A 21,384-nucleotide genomic window follows, 5' to 3' on the forward strand; every position below is an offset into this window, starting at 1 on the left:
TGAGTACCCATGTATCAGACAAGTGAATGTAATACATTAAAAAGAGTGCAGTGTTTCCCATACATTGATTTAATTGTAGCGGGCCGCCACAATTAAATATCGTCTGCCATAAATGGAGGTTGGATAAATTATTATTTTTTTTTTTTTGGTGGTCTAATGGATAGTGAGGTGGGCTGATGATCGGAAGGTTGCGAGTTCAAATCCTGCCTGGAACACCACTTATAGTGTGCCCTTGAGCAAGGCACTTAGCCCTCGGTTACTCCGGGGAGAATGTCCCTGTAATTGGTCATTGTAAGTCGCTTTGGAATAAGGCGTCTGCTAAATGCCGAAATTGTAAATTACATTTTTGGGAGAATAAACCCCACAGATCCTCAACTCCGGTGTGTTTCACTCATTAACAACGAAACACAGAGCAACAAGAACGTTGGGGGGGGGGGGGGTGCGGTGCCCCCACAAATAGAATCAAATTATGTGGGGAAACACTGAGAGTGGTCATATTATTACAACATATTACATTAGTTTATCGTTTTATGTTATAGTTTTTAGATATGAAGCTTACACATGTTGTTTTATTTATTGTGTACTTTAAATATACATTCATTATTATCATTAGTAGTTGTTTGCAGGTGAACTAATGCGTGTGTTCTGTTTCTGCAGAGTCAGTTCTTGTTGTCTCTTCAAGCCATTTCCATCATGGTGCATTTCTACATGGGAACCAAAGGCCCGGAGAATGTGAGTTCCCTCTGATGTCTTTGTTTATGTCGCACAGCCATCTTAGTGATATATATTTAGTGATAGACAACACTGATGTAGCATAGGGCTGCTCAATTAATCGTATTTTAATCGCGATTACGATTATGGCTTGCAACGATTACGAAAACAACGTAATCGAAATAAAACTATTTTTTTATTATTACTTTTTTTTTTTTTTATTTATAATTTTTTTTTTTCAGTTGAATTATACTTAAAGTTCAGGGTAATCAACTGTTAAAAACGTACTGTTCACATTTGTTTCTCCAAGAAATAGATGTTGTCAAAGTCAATGAATAATCGCAATTACAATTATTGACCCAAATAATCGAGATTATGATTTTTGTCATAATCGAGCAGCCCTAATGTATAACGAGTACATGTTGGTCCCTCAGCCCCAGGTGGAGGTGCTGTCGGAGGAGGAGGGGGAGGAGGAGGATGAAGAAGAGGACATCTTGTCTCTGGCCGAGGAGAAGTACCGTCCTGCAGCTCTGGAGAAGATGATCGCGCTCATCGCTCTGCTGGTGGAGCAGTCGCGCTCAGAGAGGTACGAGGGCACGATTTAAAGACTACGATATGATGGAACAAAATACTAAACCTGCGTTATATATTTTTGCTTAATTATTACAAAAATGGTCAAAGGAGCATCTGTTTCCTCTGATCTCCTGCAATGGCATCATGTCCCCTTTTTTAAATCGACTGTTTATCCTGTTTGAAGCCAGGTTTCTATCACACTTTATTTGAGTTTTTAACTATATATTTTAATGTGATAAAGGATTTGAGTCTTTAAACGTTTGGATCTGTAGTTATTAGAAAAACTGAGCGAATGTTAGCAGCAGTGGATCAGCACCGGAGAAATACAGGTTTTAAACGTGGAACTATCTAATTTAGTTGTTTTTAAACGTTTAATTTACCCTGGGGGTATTAAGAAGTTTGATTTCTCTTCTTGCCTGTCCTCCTTGGATTTGATCTCATGGTCCATATGATTTGGGAGAAAGTAACATTTCAGACACAGTCCTGGCTCTCTATAAGGGGAATAGCAGTTAACTAAATGTCATTTTATTTAAAAAATTGTATTTAGACAATATTGTATTTGAAAACAAAACACTAACAAATATAGTTTATAGATTCTGATCTGAAAGAATCCAAACCAGGAGAAGCTGACCGCAGTGTTGGTGAACACTAAACAAAAAGAAACTACAGAACAGAAAGGGATTGGACTGGAGAAGTCCTTACCTGTTTTATTGATGCTCCCTGAGTTCCAGACTGACTGCTCTCTCCCTGCAGACACCTCACTCTGTCTCAGAGCGACATGGCGGCGCTGACGGGGGGGAAAGGCTTCCCCTTCCTGTTCCAGCACATCAGAGACGGGATCAACATCCGGCAGACCTGCAACCTCATCTTCAGCCTCTGTCGCTATAACAACCGCCTCGCAGAGCACGTAGGTCCAGCACACATACAAAGACACACACACACACACACACACACACACACACACACACACACACACACACACACACACACACACACACACCCACACACCCACCCACACACACACACACACACACACCAGGTACATGAACACACACATCAGGTACATGAACCCACACACACACACACACAAACACGCACACACACGTACACACACGTACACACACGTACACACACACACACACACACACACACACACACACACACACACACACACACACACACACACACACACACACACACACTGCAAGCTACACTCTGTGTCAGTAGTCCTCCGGGATGATGATCTGATTCAATTTTTAAGTTTTGCTACAGAGACACCAGTTTGTGACATTTTCCCTCTTGTGGGACGGATGCTGGAGACTCTGGGACACACACTATATTTGTAAACAATTCAATGGCACAGAAAGTCATTCTGTGTTCCTTTGAGGTCCAGGTAACATGTTGCTTCCTCACAATCACATAACGGCTTGGTCTCTGTATCTATTAGTTAAATTGAGGAAGTAAAATAGCAGTTTTAACATTTGACAAAGATCTCAGTGCTGTTTTAAAATGAGAATGATCAATCAGTCTTTGTCATTGTTTGTGCGATGCTGCCAAAATGTTGTCATCACTTTACAGATCAAACTTGATTTATTGTCTTTTTAATCACAAGTCGTCCCTCATTTAAAAATGTCCTCCTCCTGATCTCTCTGCAGATTGTCTCCATGCTCTTCACCTCCATCGCTAAGCTGACTCCTGAGGTAAGCCCAATGCACACAGCTTTATCTTTTATTCAAATGTATTCAATTCTATTTTGAGGATTACGAACGTATTCAATGTAAATACTGCTATTTTTTACTATATTTTTTAATATTATCATAGTTGTCTTCAAATGGTTTTTTTTGTTGTTGTAATTTAAATCTTTATTGTCACATTATGCATGGCATTAACATGCTGGTTACAACATTACAATCATGTAACAAAAGGCAGGCAAGGCAATACAAATAAAAATGAAATAAAAGGCTATGGATATGTCTTGTTATTATATTCTTGAATATGCATGTAACTATTAGCTGTTGTTCCAGACACATGTCTTTGTTTTGAGTCTTGTATAGAGTCCATTTTCCCCACTTTCTGTTGAGTTGTGATTCTTGGAGTCTCAATTTATATTTACCGTAGTTTTCGGACTATAAGCCGCGCCTTTTTCCCCATTTTTCAACGCTGCGGTTTATATAACGGTGCGGCTAATCTATGGATTTTTACAGCTAACGGCCACTAGGGGACCTCCTAAATCTATGGGTGTTACAGGTTACAGTCCACCACCTTTAATTCTATGGGCTCTATGGCCGGTCCGCGCCCCCCACCTTTAAGCGGCGGGCTCCAGCAGGAAAAGCTGGAGGCCGGAAAAGAGTGAGACAGGTAGCGCGCAAAAGTAAAAGTGGAACCGAGAGTGGTACAAGAGACAGAACGAGAGCAAGACAGACAGACATTACGAGAGCGAGACAGTTTGTCCCCGTACCACTGGTTGAAAACCACTGCTGTAGATCACTGCCGGTACGTGCGCTGGGAGCGCACCGTTTCAGTTTGAAAGTTGAAAAGTTTGTGTGTCTGAAACGCTATGTGATACAGTACAGTTTACACAGCACAGTACATGTTCTGTAGCTACTATTGCACTAAATGGTAACACTTGAATACGTTATGCAAATATGCAACTTGTTTGTTGAAATGTTAATAAATGGGAGCTTCCTCAAACAGCCCTCTCTTTCCCGACAATCCCCTCTGTGCACGAACCCTTACATATGGTAATGAAACATTAAAACACCTGCGGCTTATAGTCCAGTGCGGCTTATATATGTACACATCATTCAATTTAGCTGCTGCGGCTTATATTCAGGTGCGCCTTGTAGTCCCAAAATGACGGTAAGTCAGTTTTTCCATCAAAAAGATTTCTTCCATGTTGATTTTTCGTTGGTGGTGCTTCCTTACCCCAATTCCTAGTGATAGCTTTGGATATTAGCAGAATTCTGATCAAATATCTCTCACTTGTAATCATTTCCTCAGTGAATTTACATAAATAGATTACCAAAATGTTTTTATGTGTGTTTTGAATCTTTGTTTTATTTTATGTATGCACCACAGCACCAAGTACAATATCTCGTATGTGTTAACCTACCTGGTTATAAACCGCTATCATTAGCTTCTCCTTAACTTCTCATCTTTGGAATCACGAGTCCCCTTTCCTCTTGCAGTGTTTGCCTCTGTTGTTAATGTGATGAACTAAATATGACCGCTGATCATCTAAGGTCTAAGATGTAGCTCTCCAACCACAGCCCTCTTTTCTTCTCCTCCAGGCTGCCAACCCGTTCTTCAAGCTGCTGACGATGCTGATGGAGTTTGCAGGCGGACCCCCGGGGATGCCCTCCTTCGCCTCCTACATCCTGCAGAGGATCTGGGAGGTAAACACATTTACTGTTAAACTTCCAAACATTTCTCGAGTTTTAAATCTCCCTTTTAAAGCCGTCACATATTTAGAATCAAGCGATTGGCTTTGGTTAAACTTGACAAGGATTCTTTTCAGTTTATTGTGTTTATCAGGGAAAGCCGTTTTAGTGTTTTGAATTGATTTGATTAATTCACTATACATTGGATAAATACATATAAATATGTTTCTTTTTACGAAGAAGCTCAAAATGGTAAAAAAAAAGACACTGGTTTGATCACTAAAAATGGCAGAGATGATTACCTTATTAACTCTTATTCAAAACTCCTCCCAGTCTGATTGATCCAGATGGGTGCTCACTACTTTCCAAACACTTACTATTCACAACTTGTCCAAATAGTTTATCTATCTTTGCCAAAATGCATATGTACACACCTGGTAACATTGAAGTTTGCTTAACCCTTAGATGCCCTGAGAGCAGAGTCCTGCATGTGTCTGATTTTCAAGACCCGCTCCCGCCCAGCACCCGCGACGTGCAATACCGAACCCGCCCCACTACCCGCACATATTGCCAATTAGTTCCGCAACCCGACCCGACCCGCCGGCACAAGATCCGCAACCCGACCCGAACCCGCATATATATGAGCAGTGAAAACGTGTAATTATTAACACAAGCAGTTGCATATTTGGCTCAAAAAGCCTGGGATGTTGTTTATTTTCTCCATCTAGGATGACACCAAAAGCCTCCCAGATGTTGGATTTCGCTCTTGACGAAGAGTTATTGAAAATGCTGTATTCTCCGCTATAGAGAGCTTCACCTCAGCCATTCAGAATGTGGCGCGCTCAGCAGCAGATAGATGCGCTGCAGAGGTTATGATTATGCTCGGTCCCGCGGGGGAGAGGTCTGAGGATTTAAACATTAAACTAAATTATTATTATTATTTAAATATATTTATTATGCAACACCCGCAACCCGACCCGCATAATCTTTGTTTTACCCAGAACCGAAACCCGGAAAAAAGCGTTTGAAAAAATACCACCCGCAAATCACCTTTTTTGCGGGTCACCCGTCGGGTACCCGCGGATACCCGACCCGATGCAGGACTGCCTTAGAGTGACTGGACCCTACACTCTGCCATAAGTGGGACCCGTATTAGAATAATATGTGTTTTAATGACATTTTTGTCATTTTGGTTAAGAAATCACTTGTATAATATTTAGTTTTATATTTTGGTTCACACTAGAAATATTTTATATTTAATTTCTCACTATTTATAATTTTAGAAATGTTCCCCAGAGGATTCCATAGGAAATGCATGCGGGTCATTTTTGACCCACTTATGGAAGCTTGGGGTAGAAATACAAAAACTACAATTTCTTAAAATGTACATTTAAATTGTGAATGGCATGATATCCAAAACATGTTTTTTGAGGAATAGCTGGAATTTGAAATGATAAAAGAAGAAAACCACCTCACCGGGTCAAATGCATCTAAGGGATAAGTCCAGAGTGCTTAAAAAGCTGGTTTCAATTCAGAGCAATCTGATCTAACTTTAGAGTATGAACCTCACCTCATGTTCATAGGTCAGGTTAATGGCAGTCCAACACTGACGAGCTGTGGTGTATTTTATTGTGTGTCTTCATGTGTGTTTGTTTCCTCCAGGTGATCGAGTACAACCCGTCCCAGTGTCTGGACTGGTTGGCGGTTCAGACTCCGAGGAACAAGCTGGCTCACAGCTGGGTTCTGCAGAACATGGAGAACTGGGTGGAGCGCTTCCTGCTGGCGCACAACTACCCCCGAGTCCGCACATGTGAGAAACTCAGCTCTCTGATAATACTGCAGCTGTTTAACCTGACATTAAGGTGTTATCATTCAGTGGTACACATAACCTAAAGGGTCTCTGGGTAGGGGGGGTATGATATTTGATAACAACTTCTAATGTTAACATAAATAATTGTATCTTTTTATTGCATGTTTTTATTTCTTCTTATGATCATATACATATTTTTTATCTTTTTTGCTTAATTTATAATGTTGTATTTTCATTTATTTTTTAGTGCACATATTTTATTTGACCTTTTTCTTACATATTTCTCCGTAACTTCTTATGTTTAGATGAATCATTTAATTCTTTATTACACAATTGTACCTAACATTTGATTTTATAAAAATTTACCGTTATTTTATTTGTATTTATCTATTTACTACACATTTGATCTTTCTCCTTAAGTTATATAATTATTTATATTTCATTTGATCGTTCTCTCAGACATTTTTAATATCATTTATTTTTGTGGTCCTTTTTTACTAAACATTTTTACTTAACTTCTAATGTTTATAATAATATTTTAATTTTTAATTGCACATATCTATTTAACTTTTGAAATGAAGCATCTGTCTCCAGACCATGCTTCCACTGGTATAATTGAAGTATTGTAATGATGTGTTCTGACCATGTCTCTATTAGAATATGAAAGGCTTCCCGTATCACATATTAAAGTTCCTTGCCTCTCCCTCCAGCGGCGGCGTACCTCCTGGTCTCCCTGATCCCCAGCAACTCTTTCCGTCAGATGTTCCGCTCCACGCGCTCGCTGCACCTGCCGACCCGCGAGCTGCCGCTGTCGCCCGACACCACGGTGGTTCTGCACCAGGTGTACAACCTGCTGCTGGGGCTGCTGGGCCGCGCCAAGCTGTACGTGGACGCCAGCGTGCACGGCACCACCAAGCTGGTGCAGTACTTCAGCTTCATGACGTACTGCCTCATCTCCAAGACGGAGAAACTCATGTTCTCCGGGTACTTCATGGACCTCTGGAACCTCTTCCAGGTACACACAGATATTCTTTATCAAATATTTTATTTATTTAAGCAGAAGCACAGAAAAACATGGTGCAAAACACATACATACCACGTGAAAGAACATACAAACAGTTCCCTTACAAAACAAACAAAAATAAAAATAAAAACCCCACCCTCCCAGGACCCCCGTGGGCCGGATCAAGTGGCGTCAAATTACGTATGCACACACAAAAGGGGGAGAGAAAAAGGAATCTGAGCCGACTTTTCAACGACTCAGCCGCTGAACCAAGATATTATTCTTAATATTGTCTCAGAGTAATGTTTCCTCTATCCTGTACTGATACATTACATTATTTATCTATTTAATAAACATTTTTACTTGATTTCTTATGTTTATATACATATTTGTTTTATTTATTTTATTGCAGATTTGTTCCTCTATTTTCTTATGTTTATACATTTGTTTGTATTTTATAATTGTATGTCTAACACATTTAGCCAACTTGTTATTAATATACAACTTTTTAAATGCATATATTTACTTATGTTTGTATAATTATTTTAATTGTATTGGTCTTTTCTTTCACTTTACTTTTCATATAAATACAAATATTTGTATTTAATTACATTTACTTTTTTGCACATCATCTAGCATTGTATGTTTATATGAATATATATTGGTTTTTATTGCACATTATTGACTTACCTTATTTTTCATATATATTTAGTATTTAATTTTTGCACATTTTTTCTTAACCCTATGTTTTTTTAATTCTGAAATGGAGCAGCTGTCATGAAAACCCTTTCCCTCTGCCAGTCAAAAGGAATCCTCTGCTCCTGCTAGTTGCACTTCTTCCCTAAACATGAGTTTCTGGTCTGCAGCTTCACTCACATTATGTTTCTCTTCTCCGCCTCCAGCCCAAACTCTCGGAGCCGGCCATCGCCACGAACCACAACAAGCAGGCTCTGCTCTCGTTCTGGTACAACATGTGCGTGGACTGTCCGGAGAACGTGCGTCTGGTGGTGCAGAACCCCGTGGTGACCAAGAACATCGCCTTCAACTACATCCTGGCCGACCACGACGACCAGGAGGTGGTGCTGTTCAACCGCGGCATGCTGCCCGCCTACTACGGCATCCTGAGGATGTGCTGCGAGCAGTCGCCAGCGTTCACCCGCCAGCTGGCATCGCACCAGAACATCCAGTGGGCCTTCAAGAACCTCACGCCTCACGCCAGCCAGTACCCCGGCGTGAGTACAGAGCGTCAATCCATCAATCCATCCATCAATCAATCAATCAATCAATCAATCAATCAATCAATCAACCAACAACTTTATTAACCCTGCAAGGGGCAATTAGTTATGAGCAGTTTATGTCATGTGCAGAGATGGCAAAAGTACACACATCCTTTACTCAAGTAGAAGTACAGATACTCGTGTTTAAATACTCTGGTGAAAGTAGAAGTACTGACTAAACTTCTTTACTCAAGTCAAAGTAAAGAGGCTTTGAAATGTACTTCAGTAAAAAGTACCCATAACTAGCAGCTGTTTTAAAGAGTACCTGACCTCCCTTTATATTAATAGAACAATAATGTCATTGTTAGCTAATGAATGTTTCCATGGTGACCAACGGCAACATGACAACGTTTTCATTGGTCCCTCTTCTTTAGAGAAGACCAGGAAATGATGGATACACGGATCATGTTCAAATCAATAGGCACGCAATGACTCTAAATAATAATGATCACGCCACCAAACACACATTCAGACTAAAGGAACCAGCCTGTTTGGAAAATGAGAAGTAGAAAGTACAGGTATTTGTGTTCAACATGTGAGAAGTAGAAAGTTCAGAGTAAAGTACTGATACCAGAAACATTTACTTAACTATAGTACTCCGATTTTAAAATACCCAATATTGTAAATGCTAAACTAAGGTGTGTGCTGCCCCCTGCAGGCGGTGGAGGAGCTGTTCAACCTGATGCAGCTGTTCGTGGCTCAGAGAGCTGACATGCGAGAAGAAGAGCTGGAGGACGTGAAGCAGTTCAAGAAAACAACCATCAGCTGTTACCTTCGCTGCCTGGACGGACGCTCCTGCTGGACCACGCTCATCAGGTACACACACACACACTCTCTCTCTCTCTCTCTCTCTCTCTCTCACTCACACTCACACTCACACTCACACTCACACTCACACTCACACACACACACTCTGCAAGCTACACTCTGTGTCAGTAGTCCTCTGGGATGATGATCTGATTCAATTTTTAAGTTTTGCTACAGCGACACCAGTTTGTTTCTGGGAGACATTTTCCCTCTGGTGGGACGGATGCTGGAGACTCTGGGACACGCAATATATTTTGTGAAAGTCAAATTCAATGGTACTCATGGAAAGTAATTTTGATTATCTTTTGAGGTCCACTAAACATGTTGCAAGCATTTCCTTCCTCACAAACACATAAAGAAACGACAGACATGTTTAGAGAGAAACACAGGAACGATATTTGCCTTCACGAGTTTGTTTCCTCTGATTTGACCTCCTGTTTGTTGTTGTTGTTCCTCTCAGTGCCTTCAGGGTTCTGCTGGAGAACGACGAGGACCGTCTGCTGGTCGTCTTCAACAGAGGACTGATCCTCATGACCGAGGTGAGACAGAGCCTCTCTTCCTCAAACACTTCAGAATCAGACCAGCTTAATTATCCAATCCAACTTTATTTATATAGCACTTTAAAACCTCCAGACCAAAGCGCTGTACAGAGAGATACATCAAATATAACATCACACAGCTCAGCTCACAAAACATACAAATAAGTATAAAATCACATAAAAGATACAAACACAAAACAAACCAGAATAAACGTAACAATTACAAAATAAAAACAACCATATAGTAAAAACAATAGACCACTGAAAGCAACTTGTTTCCGAATGCTAAATAGAAGGGGTGGGTTTTAAGACGGCATTTAAAAACAGACGGTGTGGGAGCCTGTCTCGTTCCACAGTTCAGGGGCGGCAGCAGAGAAAGCACGGTCCCCTCTGCGCTTAGACTTAGGCCGCTTCTCAATCTCGAGGATGCTGGCTTGGTAGTCGCGTACTTCCAAGTCACTTCCTTCAGAAACGAAGCAAGTATACTTCCAAGCCACGGCTTCGGAAAACGAAGAAGAATGGAACAGGCTAACAAGTGTGCCACTCTCTCTAACGTTTTCAACATAAACTGTACCGAAAATAAATACCTCACAATGTCTATCTAATAATGAACTTGCTTTACTTTCACGGAACACATTTTTGGTGATAACAAACAAATGTAACAAAGTAACATATTTACCAACACATGTTCTACGCCACTACATACTTACATTTAAATGTGTGCTGCGTCGGTTCAGCAATTCTCCGCAAGGGTTTTTTAAATTTGTCCGTGCGCAAAGCATTGTGGGGATTTTAAGGACGCGAAGTCTACCCATGTGCAGCTTCGAAATTACCCCCAAACCAAGGACGTGGCCTCGGTGGAATTCCAAGTATGCTGGAGATTGGAACAGTCCTTTGGCGGCACTCGATGACGTAGCATCCTTGAAATATTGGCTTGGAAGCCAGTTTCCTCGAGATTGAGAAACGGCCTTAGAGTTTGCTACCCTCAGGAGGAACTGCTCAGCTGACCTGAGAGTGTAGCTGTTTGACAGCTCAGAGATAATAAATATATACACACAGTACAAGACTTACACGCTAAGAAAGATACATAAGGACTCAGACTTAGAGAGATACGGGTACATAAGAAAAAAAAATACAATTACATAAACACTGGAAAATAGTTGGTATTTTTTCCTACCTTATCTCATAAAAATGTTAAAACGTTTTTAGGGAGAAAATTAAAGTAAGGTTGGCCTTTGCCTTCATCATGTATTATTTTTAACAACAACATCACTTGTATTCATATTTTACTTAATACATCCTGTTGAATTCAACTAGCCTTAAAGTTTAAATATTAAGCTGGCAAAATCAGTTGTTTGGAATTCCTTCTAAAAACACTTGTGCTTTGATGTTGAATCTCTTATTGTTGCTGTGTTTGATTGTGTTTTCCTCCTTTGAGTTTTATCGTATATAAAGCACCTTGTGGAAACCTTTTTTGCATTTGAAGTTTATTATGATAAGAACCAGGTTGATAACACTTATTAAATATACGAGGAGCCTCAGTGAATCCCTCTGCTGTCTTTAATAATGTGATTTCCTGTCCTCAGTCGTTCAACACTCTGCACATGATGTACCACGAGGCCACGGCCTGCCACGTCACCGGAGACCTGGTGGAGCTGCTCTCCATCTTCCTCTCCGTGCTCAAAGCCACGCGGCCCTACCTGCAGCGCAAAGGTCTCTCTCACACACACACACACACACACACACACACACACACACACACACACACACACACACACACACACACACACACACACACACACACACTCATTTCTTACATACTGGACTAATTCATTACCATGGAAATCTAGGGGCATTGTAGGCTAATAGTATAGGGTTAGGGTCACTCATACATGCACACAACACACAAAGTGACATTTGACCCCTGCATTGAACCCATCCTAGTACCAGGAGCAGTTTAATCAAACAATAAGCAGTTAATCTACAAGGTAAAAGTCATAAATTGGCGGGAGATGATCAACATGTAACATCTTTTGTTCGTCTCACAGTGGAGACTTTTACAGTTTTGCATAATAATTAGATTTAACCTTAATAAAGTATTTTAAATGTGAATACACATCCATGATGAGAAATGCTGTGTATTGAGAGGTTGGTTTTAAACAGATGTGTTGTCTCCAGATGTGAAGCAGGCTCTGATCCAGTGGCAGGAGAGGATCGACTTCGCCCACAAGCTGCTCACTCTGCTCAACTCCTACAGCCCCCCCGAGCTGCGCAACGCCTGCCTGGGTAAGACACGCACACACACACACGCACAGACACACACACACACTTAATGCTAGTTGTGAATTCATACAGAAGTCAAGTAATAATATTAAGTTAACTACACTTTTTCTGACATAACATTTCAAATAAGGACTTCTACTTATGAAAGCTGCAGAACAATGGAACTCAATCAGAGACCAGAAGACATCAAGTTTATTTAAATCTCATTTCAAAACGTGGTTAGTTAGGAATCAGTTCTGTCTGATTGTATTTACTTGTTGTTTTAAATGTTGTTTTGAGGATGACTAACAACATCTGTCCAGGGACTACAGATGAAAAATACCCTCTTGGCTAACTCTAGTGCATTTACAGAAATGTCTAATTTGCACTCTCCCTGTTGAATCAAATAAAGAGTATTTTCTCCGTGCGTTATGATAACTTGTTCTTCCTCCTCTGACTGGTCTGTGTGTCTCTGTCCTGTTTCAGACGTTCTGAAGGAGCTGGTTCTGCTGAGTCCTCACGACTTCCTGCACACTCTGGTTCCCTTCCTGCAGCACAACCACTGCACCTACCACCACAGCAACATCCCCAGTGAGCCCCCCCCTCCTCTTCTTTAAATCGTTTACATTCATACATATGAGGAGCAGCTTTACTCAGTGTGTGTGTGTGTGTGTGTGTGTGTGTGTGTGTGTGTGTGTGTGTTGTGTCCTCAGTGTCATTCGGCCCCTACCTGCCCTGCAGAGAGAACATTAAGCTGATGGGAGCCAAGAACAACATCCGCCCCCCCAGACCAGAGCTCAACATGTGTCTACTGCCCTCCATGGTGGAGAGCAGCAAGGTACCACACACACACACACACACACACACACACACACACACACACACACACACACACACACACCATCTATACATTAACTTACATGCATTTCCTGGACCTCCATCTAGTCCCCACACGTGACTGTATAGACAGATTTAGGTCCCCACAAGGATGGTAATGCTAGGACACACACACACGCACCTGATGCTCTGAGAACCACCTGTTCCTCAAAAAAAAAAAAGATTACAACATTTTTCTTAAAATGCATAACAATGTGATTATTAGTAAACCTTTGCATCACACAAACTGTAGACAACCTTATTAGGAAAATGCACAAAATGAAAATCTTGAATACATTTAGCTTGAAACATGAAACAGAGGATCTAACTTCACGTCTTCTTGTCTTGGAGGAAAGTGCAACATCGAAACAATATAGACCTGTAGTTCCTGCGTAGTGTAGAAACAGAAAATCATATTCATGAAAATACACGAAATAAATATTCAAAACAAAAAAATGACATAATCGAAAAAATAATAAATCTGATGTTGGTATTAAACTGTGTGTGTTCCTCAGGGTAAGGACGAGGTGTACGACAGGATGCTGCTGGACTACTTCCTGTCGTACCATCAGTTCAGCCACCTGCTGTGCCGCGTTGCCATCAACTGTGAGAAGTTCACAGAGACCCTCGTCAAACTGAGTACGTACAAACCTGTGTGTGAACTGAAAATATATGATTCATAAAAACTGCATACACACATCTGAATATATAGCCAGATACTAAAATATGAAATGTCTCTCAGGTGTGTTGATAGCGTACGAAGGACTTCCTCTGCACCTCGCCATCTTCCCCAAACTGTGGACGGAGCTCTGCCAGTCTCAGGTTTGTTGTTTCAGTCTCTCAGGTTTTATCACCGCACAAATCCGTAGTATTGAAACATTTACAAGAGATATTTAATTACAATATAAAGTTGGACATAAGCTGGAGTCAAAAACTGATAGAAACAAAACAAACTACTTTCATGTTCCCTCCTAATGTCTTGACTTTAATCGTAGAACATTTCTCCAAACTATATGACTCTATTATTTCAGAACATTTCCATTTGTGCTTTTCATTTTTGTAAATGTACTTCCTAAATCTCATGGATTATCTGAGTTTTTTTTTACTCAAAAATCTATCACTTTTAGATTCAGAGTTTTTCTCAGAATATCCCCCATCTCCAAGTTTTGTCATTTAATGGATACTATTTTTTTTTATATCCTCCTTTTTTATTAAATCCAGTTGTTATATTTTCTTTAATCTCTCCTAAAGCTCTCTGTTCGGTCCTCGATGTGTGTTTTTTGGTGAACATCTGTTATGTATGTGTTTCTTGGCTGTGTTTTGGCACCACCTTGTGGTGGCTGGTTGACACTGCTGCTTGCTAGTGGTTTATTGGATTCCTGTTGCTAGGAGAACGAACTTGTTTGTTTCCGAGTGCGCTCCACGTGTAGCTTGGATTGTTTTCATGAACGGACATGTGCTCTCCATGGGCTGTGCTTCGTATTTCCCGCTGGTTCACGCATCGTCTGTGAGTGTTATTGTCCGACTTAATGGAAATATGTTGTATGCAAATGTTTATGTTTGTAGGAATGCAGTGAGTATTCCTTGCGGCTAAGCTACTAGCGGCTAGGCTGGTTAGCCTCTCAGTTTGTGCACCGTAGCTCATTGTGTGAAGTATTCTGTTATGTTTTAACTCGTCAGTCGGGCAGTCAATAATAAACTGATATGTCTGTATTGTCTTTACAGTTTCACCAAGTAAAGAGACTTCAGTAAAACTGACAACTGCGCTGGAGTTTTCTTTCAAATGGTTTAACTGGATGGATAGCTAGCTCAGTGCTAGTGAGAACCTTACACTCTCACTTTAATCTATGAAACGTTGCGTTTATCACCCATCTTTCTGTCTGTATCTTTTATTTTTTGTCAACTACATAGGCCGTTTTTTCATACGCTGTTAAGTCATCCAGCCGATTGATTAGCCGCAGCTCCAGAGTTTCTGACGTCGTTGTTTCTCTGTCTCCTTCAGTCGGCTCTGGCTAAGACGTGTGTGAAGCTGCTGTGCGAGGACCCGGCCTTCAGCGAGTACATCAAGTGTATCCTGATGGACGAGAGGACGTTCCTCAACAACAACGTGGCGTACTCCTTCCTCACATGCTTCCTGCACAAGGTACGGGAAACACAGCTGGGAGGAATTCAGTCTGCTTTGTAATCACTTTTCCTTAATGTCTTTTGGAAGTGATGTTTTTATATGTTATTATGTCTTTGAATCGTTCGGACAATGATGACAGTTGATGACTATTTTTGATTCTGTTCTAAATAGTTTTCTGTCCTGTGTTTATGACTTAAGAACTATTAGAAAAAGGATCCTAAAATAAATCGCCCCATCCTTTTATATAAATTATTTTTTTATTAACCTGTTAAGCCCCAAGGTCCCCGCCGTCGGGTACTTCTTTTTTTTTTCACGACACAGTGTCTCAGGAGATCTTAATATTTAACAACCTATTAATGTGTTATACCAGATTAACGGAAATAATCTCAGCTAACTGACGATACAAACCATTTTTAACAAAACAAAACACAAGCCTCATAAGAAGCATCTAAATGACCCCATAGCGAAAAATGCTAACGCACATTGGCACAGAACTCAAGATAAAAGTACCCTTATTACTTATCGTAGCTGCACATACAAAATATCCGAATAAAGCTGAGGTTCCACAGATTATTTAGGTATATATATCATCACTGAGCGATCCGAACTCGCGACAGGGGAAGCAAACACAGCCATCACAACACGTACCTTTACGGAGCTTTTACGGGAGATCGTCTCACCGTAGCTGTCAATCTGATCAAAAGACTTGTTCAATGGCATTAAAACGAGAAAAAACGCGGCTGAATCGGTTAATCTATAGGTTGATAATGTTTCTGGGTAATATTTTTTTAAATTCATAATCCATAATTCAATTTTTATGTAAAAATTGGAGTGTAAAAGTTAGCTACTAATGGTAGCCACCAGAGTTATCGCAGCTTCCGGTCTTGGCTATGCGGCAGTCTCACACACACATTACCAAATAAGGAGTATGTGGGAGTTCCCCTAGATTCCATTGGCTCTGACGGTTAGAAAGAGATGTCAATCAGCAAAATCGACCAAGGGGGGCCAGAGATATGGAAAATCCAGCTAAAATGACCCCAGAAGTGTTTTTTTTGTTGCTAAATCTCTCTAAAAAGGTCAAATTTCACTTGTTTTGCATCAATCTTGATACAGGGTACTTATTATATGTTGTAGTTTGGATTCCTAAAGCTTTTAGTCTACCATCCCATCATTCAAGGGTGGTTTTCACTATAAGTATTTTGTTTTTTTTGGACAGACACAATCATTTACATTTTCTTACTGTGTTCAATCTGAATTTACTTTAAAATAAAAACATCTATATATTGATTCTGACACTTCGACATCCAACTCACAGGGGTAACCTTGCTTTGAGAAAAAGGATTATTAATTTAACCCTTTTAGAAGGGAAGACATGGTCATTTGTTCTGGGAATGTCATTTTCGAGCCTGAGACCTGAAAAACAGGCTCGGGGCTTAGTGTTTGTTGTAATACTCATGTTGACCACAAGAGGCTGCACTACCGCACGTTTTAAATAGGAGTTTAATTTGTAAATGCACAAAATTGGTATATTGTGTGTTAGCAAATTATGTAACAATATATACATTTTAAGTCTTATTTAAACATTTGTGATGGTGCCTTGTAAAAATAAATACAAATATGTGTGTGTAGGTGCAGGTGCTGTCGGGGCCCAGCTGCTCGAACCTGATCAGTGTGTTGGTGACGAACCTGCTGAGCGAGCAGAGCAGCCTGCAGCCAGAACTCATCGCTCACCGCCTGGAGCTCAGCAAGACCAGCGGCCTGCTGAACGCTGTACGAACACACACACACACACACACACACACACACACACACACACACACACACACACACACACACACACACACACACACACACACACACACACAGGATCTCTTAACCCCTGCTTTTAGAATGAAAAACTCATATTTTGTGTCTGCTAATGTCTTGACTTTATTCTCCTAAAATGATGGATCAAACGTGCCCAGGCAAAGACAGAATATCAATTGTTATTTATGAAATAAAAGAAAAGGGAAAAAAATAAGGACACTAAAAGGAGATCATGCTGTGTGGACAGTGAAGTCTGATATCTATGTTTTGATTTGGGAAATGTTTTAATTTTGCTATTTTATTTCTATTTCAGACGTTTACATTTTGTATTGTTTATTTCTAGTCTTTACATTTCTCCAATGCCCTGTCTTTGATGCTGCTGCAACGCAAACATTTCCCACATTGTGATCAATAAAGTCCTTCTTATCTTATCTTATATGGATCTTGTTCCAGGACCTGAGGGCGTTGGTGCTGCTGCTCTCCGTCTCCCCCCCCCAGGCCGTGGACCCAGCGCTGGGCCCCGCCCTCCAGGAGCTGCTGGCTCGATGCAGAGTGTGTGTGCAGCAGCGCAGCGCTCTGGAGCTGGAGGCCAAGGAGCACAAGGCCAAAGGTACACACACACACACACACACGCACACGCACACGCACACGCACACGCACACGCACACGCACACACACACACACTTCTACATCAACATGTGTCCCCTCTTCTTCATGTCTCTTCTACTTCAACATGTGTCCCCTCTTCTTCATGTCTCTTCTACATCAACATGTGTCCCCTCTTCTTCATGTCTCTTCTACATCAACATGTGTCCCCTCTTCTTCATGTCTCTTCTACATCAACATGTGTCCCCTCTTCTCCATGTCTCTTCTACATCAACATGTGTCCCCTCTTCTTCATGTCTCTTCTACATCAACATGTGTCCTCTCTTCTATATCAACATGTGTCCCCTCTCCTTCATGTCTCTTCTACATCAACATGTGTCCCCTCTCCTTCATGTCTCTTCTACATCAACATGTGTGCCCTCTTCTTCATGTCTCTTCTACATCAACATGTGTCCCCTCTTCTCCATGTCTCTTCTACATCAACATGTGTCCCCTCTTCTCCATGTCTCTTCTACATCAACATGTGTCCCCTCTTCTTCATGTCTCTTCTACATCAACATGTGTCCCCTCTTCTTCATGTCTCTTCTACATCAACATGTGTCCCCTCTGTGGAAAGAGACTCTGAAAGTTTCAGGAACAAAGATTCTCTCTCTTTTTGTCCTGATCCATTTCTATAAAAACCTGTCTGAAAATGAGCTGATCAGATTTTGGCCACTTTATGATGTCATAACGATGTTTTGTCTTGTGTAACCATTAGCCAATTAGCAACCAAGGTAACCTCCCCCCCACCTTATCACCTGAATCTCCTCCTAGAGCACCATTGAGTTCTTTTTAACCAAATCTCTCTCAGAGGGGCGTGGGGAGGGGCTCCTTATTTTCATCTAAAGTAACAGACAGAGAATCAGCACTTTGGAAACAGGGCTGAAACAGAGGGGATTATGGGTAATGCTGCAATGATCCATTTGGTGTTTCAACCAATCACAGACAGGCTCTGGAGACAGAGCCTGGATATATCTGAGACCTGTGATATATTGATGAAAAACAGTATGATAAAAATAGGGGACCTTTAAAAAGATGAGAAATTGTTAAACCAGATCCGCTCGGCTCTAACATGTTTTCTCCTCTGTGTTGCAGCCGAGGAGGAGGGAGCGACTCCAGTGAAACGTCGCAGGGTGAGCAGTGAAGGGGGGGAGACGGCTCCTCCCTCCCTCCCCTCCACCTCTTCCTCCCTCCCTCCTACCTCCTCTTCCCTACCCTCCACCTCCTCCTCCCTACCCTCCTCCTCCTCCCTACCCTCCACCTCCTCCCTCCCCTCCACCTCCTCCTCCCTTCCCCCCTGCAGCGAGGTGAAGCCCGAGCAGCAGGAGGCTCTGACGTCGGACACGGAGACGAGAGACTCCTCCTCCCTCATCGACCCCGGCACGGAGCAGGACCCCCCCTCTCCCTCCCCCGAGCCCGGACCCCCCACTGCCTCCTCCTTGGGAGACAACATGGACTCCTCCCCCAAAGAGGAGAAGATGGAGGCGTCTTCGTCGTCCTCTTCCTCTTCGTTCTCCTCCTCTTCGTCGTCCCTGCTTCAGGAGGCGGGGGAGGAGCCTGAGAGACACAATGATGATGAGGAAGAGGGGAGGAGAGGCGAGGGCCAATCAGAGGAGGGGCAGGAAGAGAAGGAAGCGGGATCTAAAACCAGCTTAGCCCCGCCCCTTCCTGAGGACAGTGCCACCGCCTTCCCATCATCCCTTGGGCTTGTGGGGGAGGGGCCAGAGGGCTGCATAGGCCCCGCCCCCTCCTCCTCTTCCTCCCCGCAGGCGTTCCCGGGCGCCTCCTCCCCCCCCGACATGCTGGACATGCTGTACAGGACGGTGGAGGCCACCATCGCCATAGTTACCAAACTGTCTGTTAAAGGCCCGCCCACTTCATGACATCATCACCTCACCGCCGTCATGAGATCTTAAACTCCTCCCCCTTTTCTCTCTTCCTCTCTGGAAATCTGACTTTTCTGCTCAGAGGGAAAAAAAAACGTTTCCGGTTTTTTCCCTGTTTTACTTCCCGCTGTTCCCGCGCTGCTGATGTTCAGTCGCTCGGTTCTCCAGCTTCAGTGGCGCCCGCCTTGTTTCGCTCTTTAAAACTTCACGCGCTCCCCGTTTGAAAACAGAAAGTCGTTCAAAAGCTACAGCACATTTTTTTCAAAGGGCAAAAAAAGAAACGTTTCGTTGTTTTTTTTGCGTGTTTTATACTGATTTGAATTTGTTTTGGAAATGATTTGTTTGTTTGAGGTTTGCTGTAACGGGGAAAGGTTTACAGAACTTTTGTCTCCTGTATGTAATTTAATTTTATGGCATTTTTACTGTGTATAAAAATGGTCGTTCTCTGTGCCAGTTTTGTACTTTATGAACGAGGCAGGTGAAAGTTGCCTTGACTCTTTCTGTGGTTTAAATATCCAGAAACTAAGTTTACCTGTAAATTAAGAGAACCACAAGAAACTTGATTCTGTAAAGAATCCTCTCTAGTCATTGCCTGAAGGTGTATATGAAAACTATATAAATATATATATAAATATCTTTATATATATATGAATATATAAAAGCGGTGCTTTATTTGACTGTGGTTGTAATAAAGCCCCCCCATGTTGGACCAGCTGGAGCTTTTATTTTGTTTACTGAAATACATTCCATAATCTATGTTTCGCTTCTTCTGCTGTGCTCTGATCTTCTTCTGATTTTATTTTAATAGAGAATAAATGAATAAAAACAGTTTTAATATGAAGGATTATGAACTGAAATCCATCTGAAGCTGTGAGGGTTTCTTTATTTCCTCAGTGTTTGTTTAAAGGGGTCGTTCTCTGCTTAACTTCAGGTTCAGATTTCCTGTATTTCCTGTGACATGTTTCCAAGCTTTAATGTTCAATGTGTTGGAGCGCTAGCCAATAGAAGCGCAGGTGTTGCATAGTGATGTCACAATAGGCGCTTTCACACCGGAGTACTTTTCCCAGGAATAGTTCCGATAGTTCTTGGGAATTTGCGTTCACACCAAAAAATATCTGGAACTAGAACTTAGCTCATGAGAACCTTTTCCGTCCCTGCTAGAGAGCAGGTACTTTCATGGGAGAAAAAGGTTCCCATTTCTGATTGGTTGGGCGGATTGAGAACCACGGCCCTTAAAACTCCCAAAAAGTTTTGTGAAGCCGGCATTTTAATTGCTCACATTAGCATTAATAGCATTAGCCCAGTGCACCAACGGAGAGTGACTAACTAATGGCAACACAAAATAAAACGTGGAGTCAGTGGAGTGATGAGGAGGTGTCGGCGCTTCTGGCGATTTACCTGGGGGACTTTGGGTGGCAGTATACGGCGTGAAGTTGTTTACGGCCTGCCAGTAAACCCAAAGCAGAAGAAGAAGAAGTGACGTCAGCGGCTTCATTTGCCTAATCCTCCCTCAGGGAATTTATTCCGGTGTGAACGCGATTTACTAGGACAGTTTACGAGACTAAAGAGTTCGGCGGGACTAAGTACTGGGAACTAAGTACGGCAAAGTACTTGGTGTGAAAGCGGCTAATGTTACAGAAGTAAACAAATGGAGGCGTTTCAGGCAGGACAGAAAGTCCCTCTG

General features: G+C 41.8%; 1 protein-coding gene across 1 annotated transcript in view; it reads left to right on the forward strand.

Moving 5' to 3' along the window:
• Nucleotides 1-20,567, forward strand: part of usp34 (ubiquitin specific peptidase 34) — an 87,111-nt gene extending 66,544 nt beyond the window's left edge. The window contains exons 56-75 of the mRNA XM_079691018.1: nt 658-732; nt 1,146-1,297; nt 2,038-2,191; nt 2,940-2,984; nt 4,575-4,679; nt 6,327-6,474; nt 7,185-7,489; nt 8,380-8,709; nt 9,413-9,570; nt 10,022-10,100; nt 11,687-11,813; nt 12,279-12,386; nt 12,849-12,953; nt 13,076-13,200; nt 13,754-13,877; nt 13,981-14,060; nt 15,241-15,381; nt 16,993-17,133; nt 17,623-17,779; nt 18,910-20,567. Of these exons, the coding sequence (XP_079547144.1) occupies nt 658-732; nt 1,146-1,297; nt 2,038-2,191; nt 2,940-2,984; nt 4,575-4,679; nt 6,327-6,474; nt 7,185-7,489; nt 8,380-8,709; nt 9,413-9,570; nt 10,022-10,100; nt 11,687-11,813; nt 12,279-12,386; nt 12,849-12,953; nt 13,076-13,200; nt 13,754-13,877; nt 13,981-14,060; nt 15,241-15,381; nt 16,993-17,133; nt 17,623-17,779; nt 18,910-19,697 (3,447 nt within the window). The 3' untranslated portion in view covers nt 19,698-20,567. The remainder of the gene's footprint in view (nt 1-657; nt 733-1,145; nt 1,298-2,037; nt 2,192-2,939; nt 2,985-4,574; nt 4,680-6,326; nt 6,475-7,184; nt 7,490-8,379; nt 8,710-9,412; nt 9,571-10,021; nt 10,101-11,686; nt 11,814-12,278; nt 12,387-12,848; nt 12,954-13,075; nt 13,201-13,753; nt 13,878-13,980; nt 14,061-15,240; nt 15,382-16,992; nt 17,134-17,622; nt 17,780-18,909) is intronic.
• Nucleotides 20,568-21,384: the final 817 nt, after the last annotated feature.

Source organism: Notothenia rossii (assembly GCF_949606895.1).
Source record: "Notothenia rossii genome assembly, chromosome: 1".
Classification (NCBI taxonomy): Eukaryota; Metazoa; Chordata; class Actinopteri; order Perciformes; family Nototheniidae; genus Notothenia; species Notothenia rossii.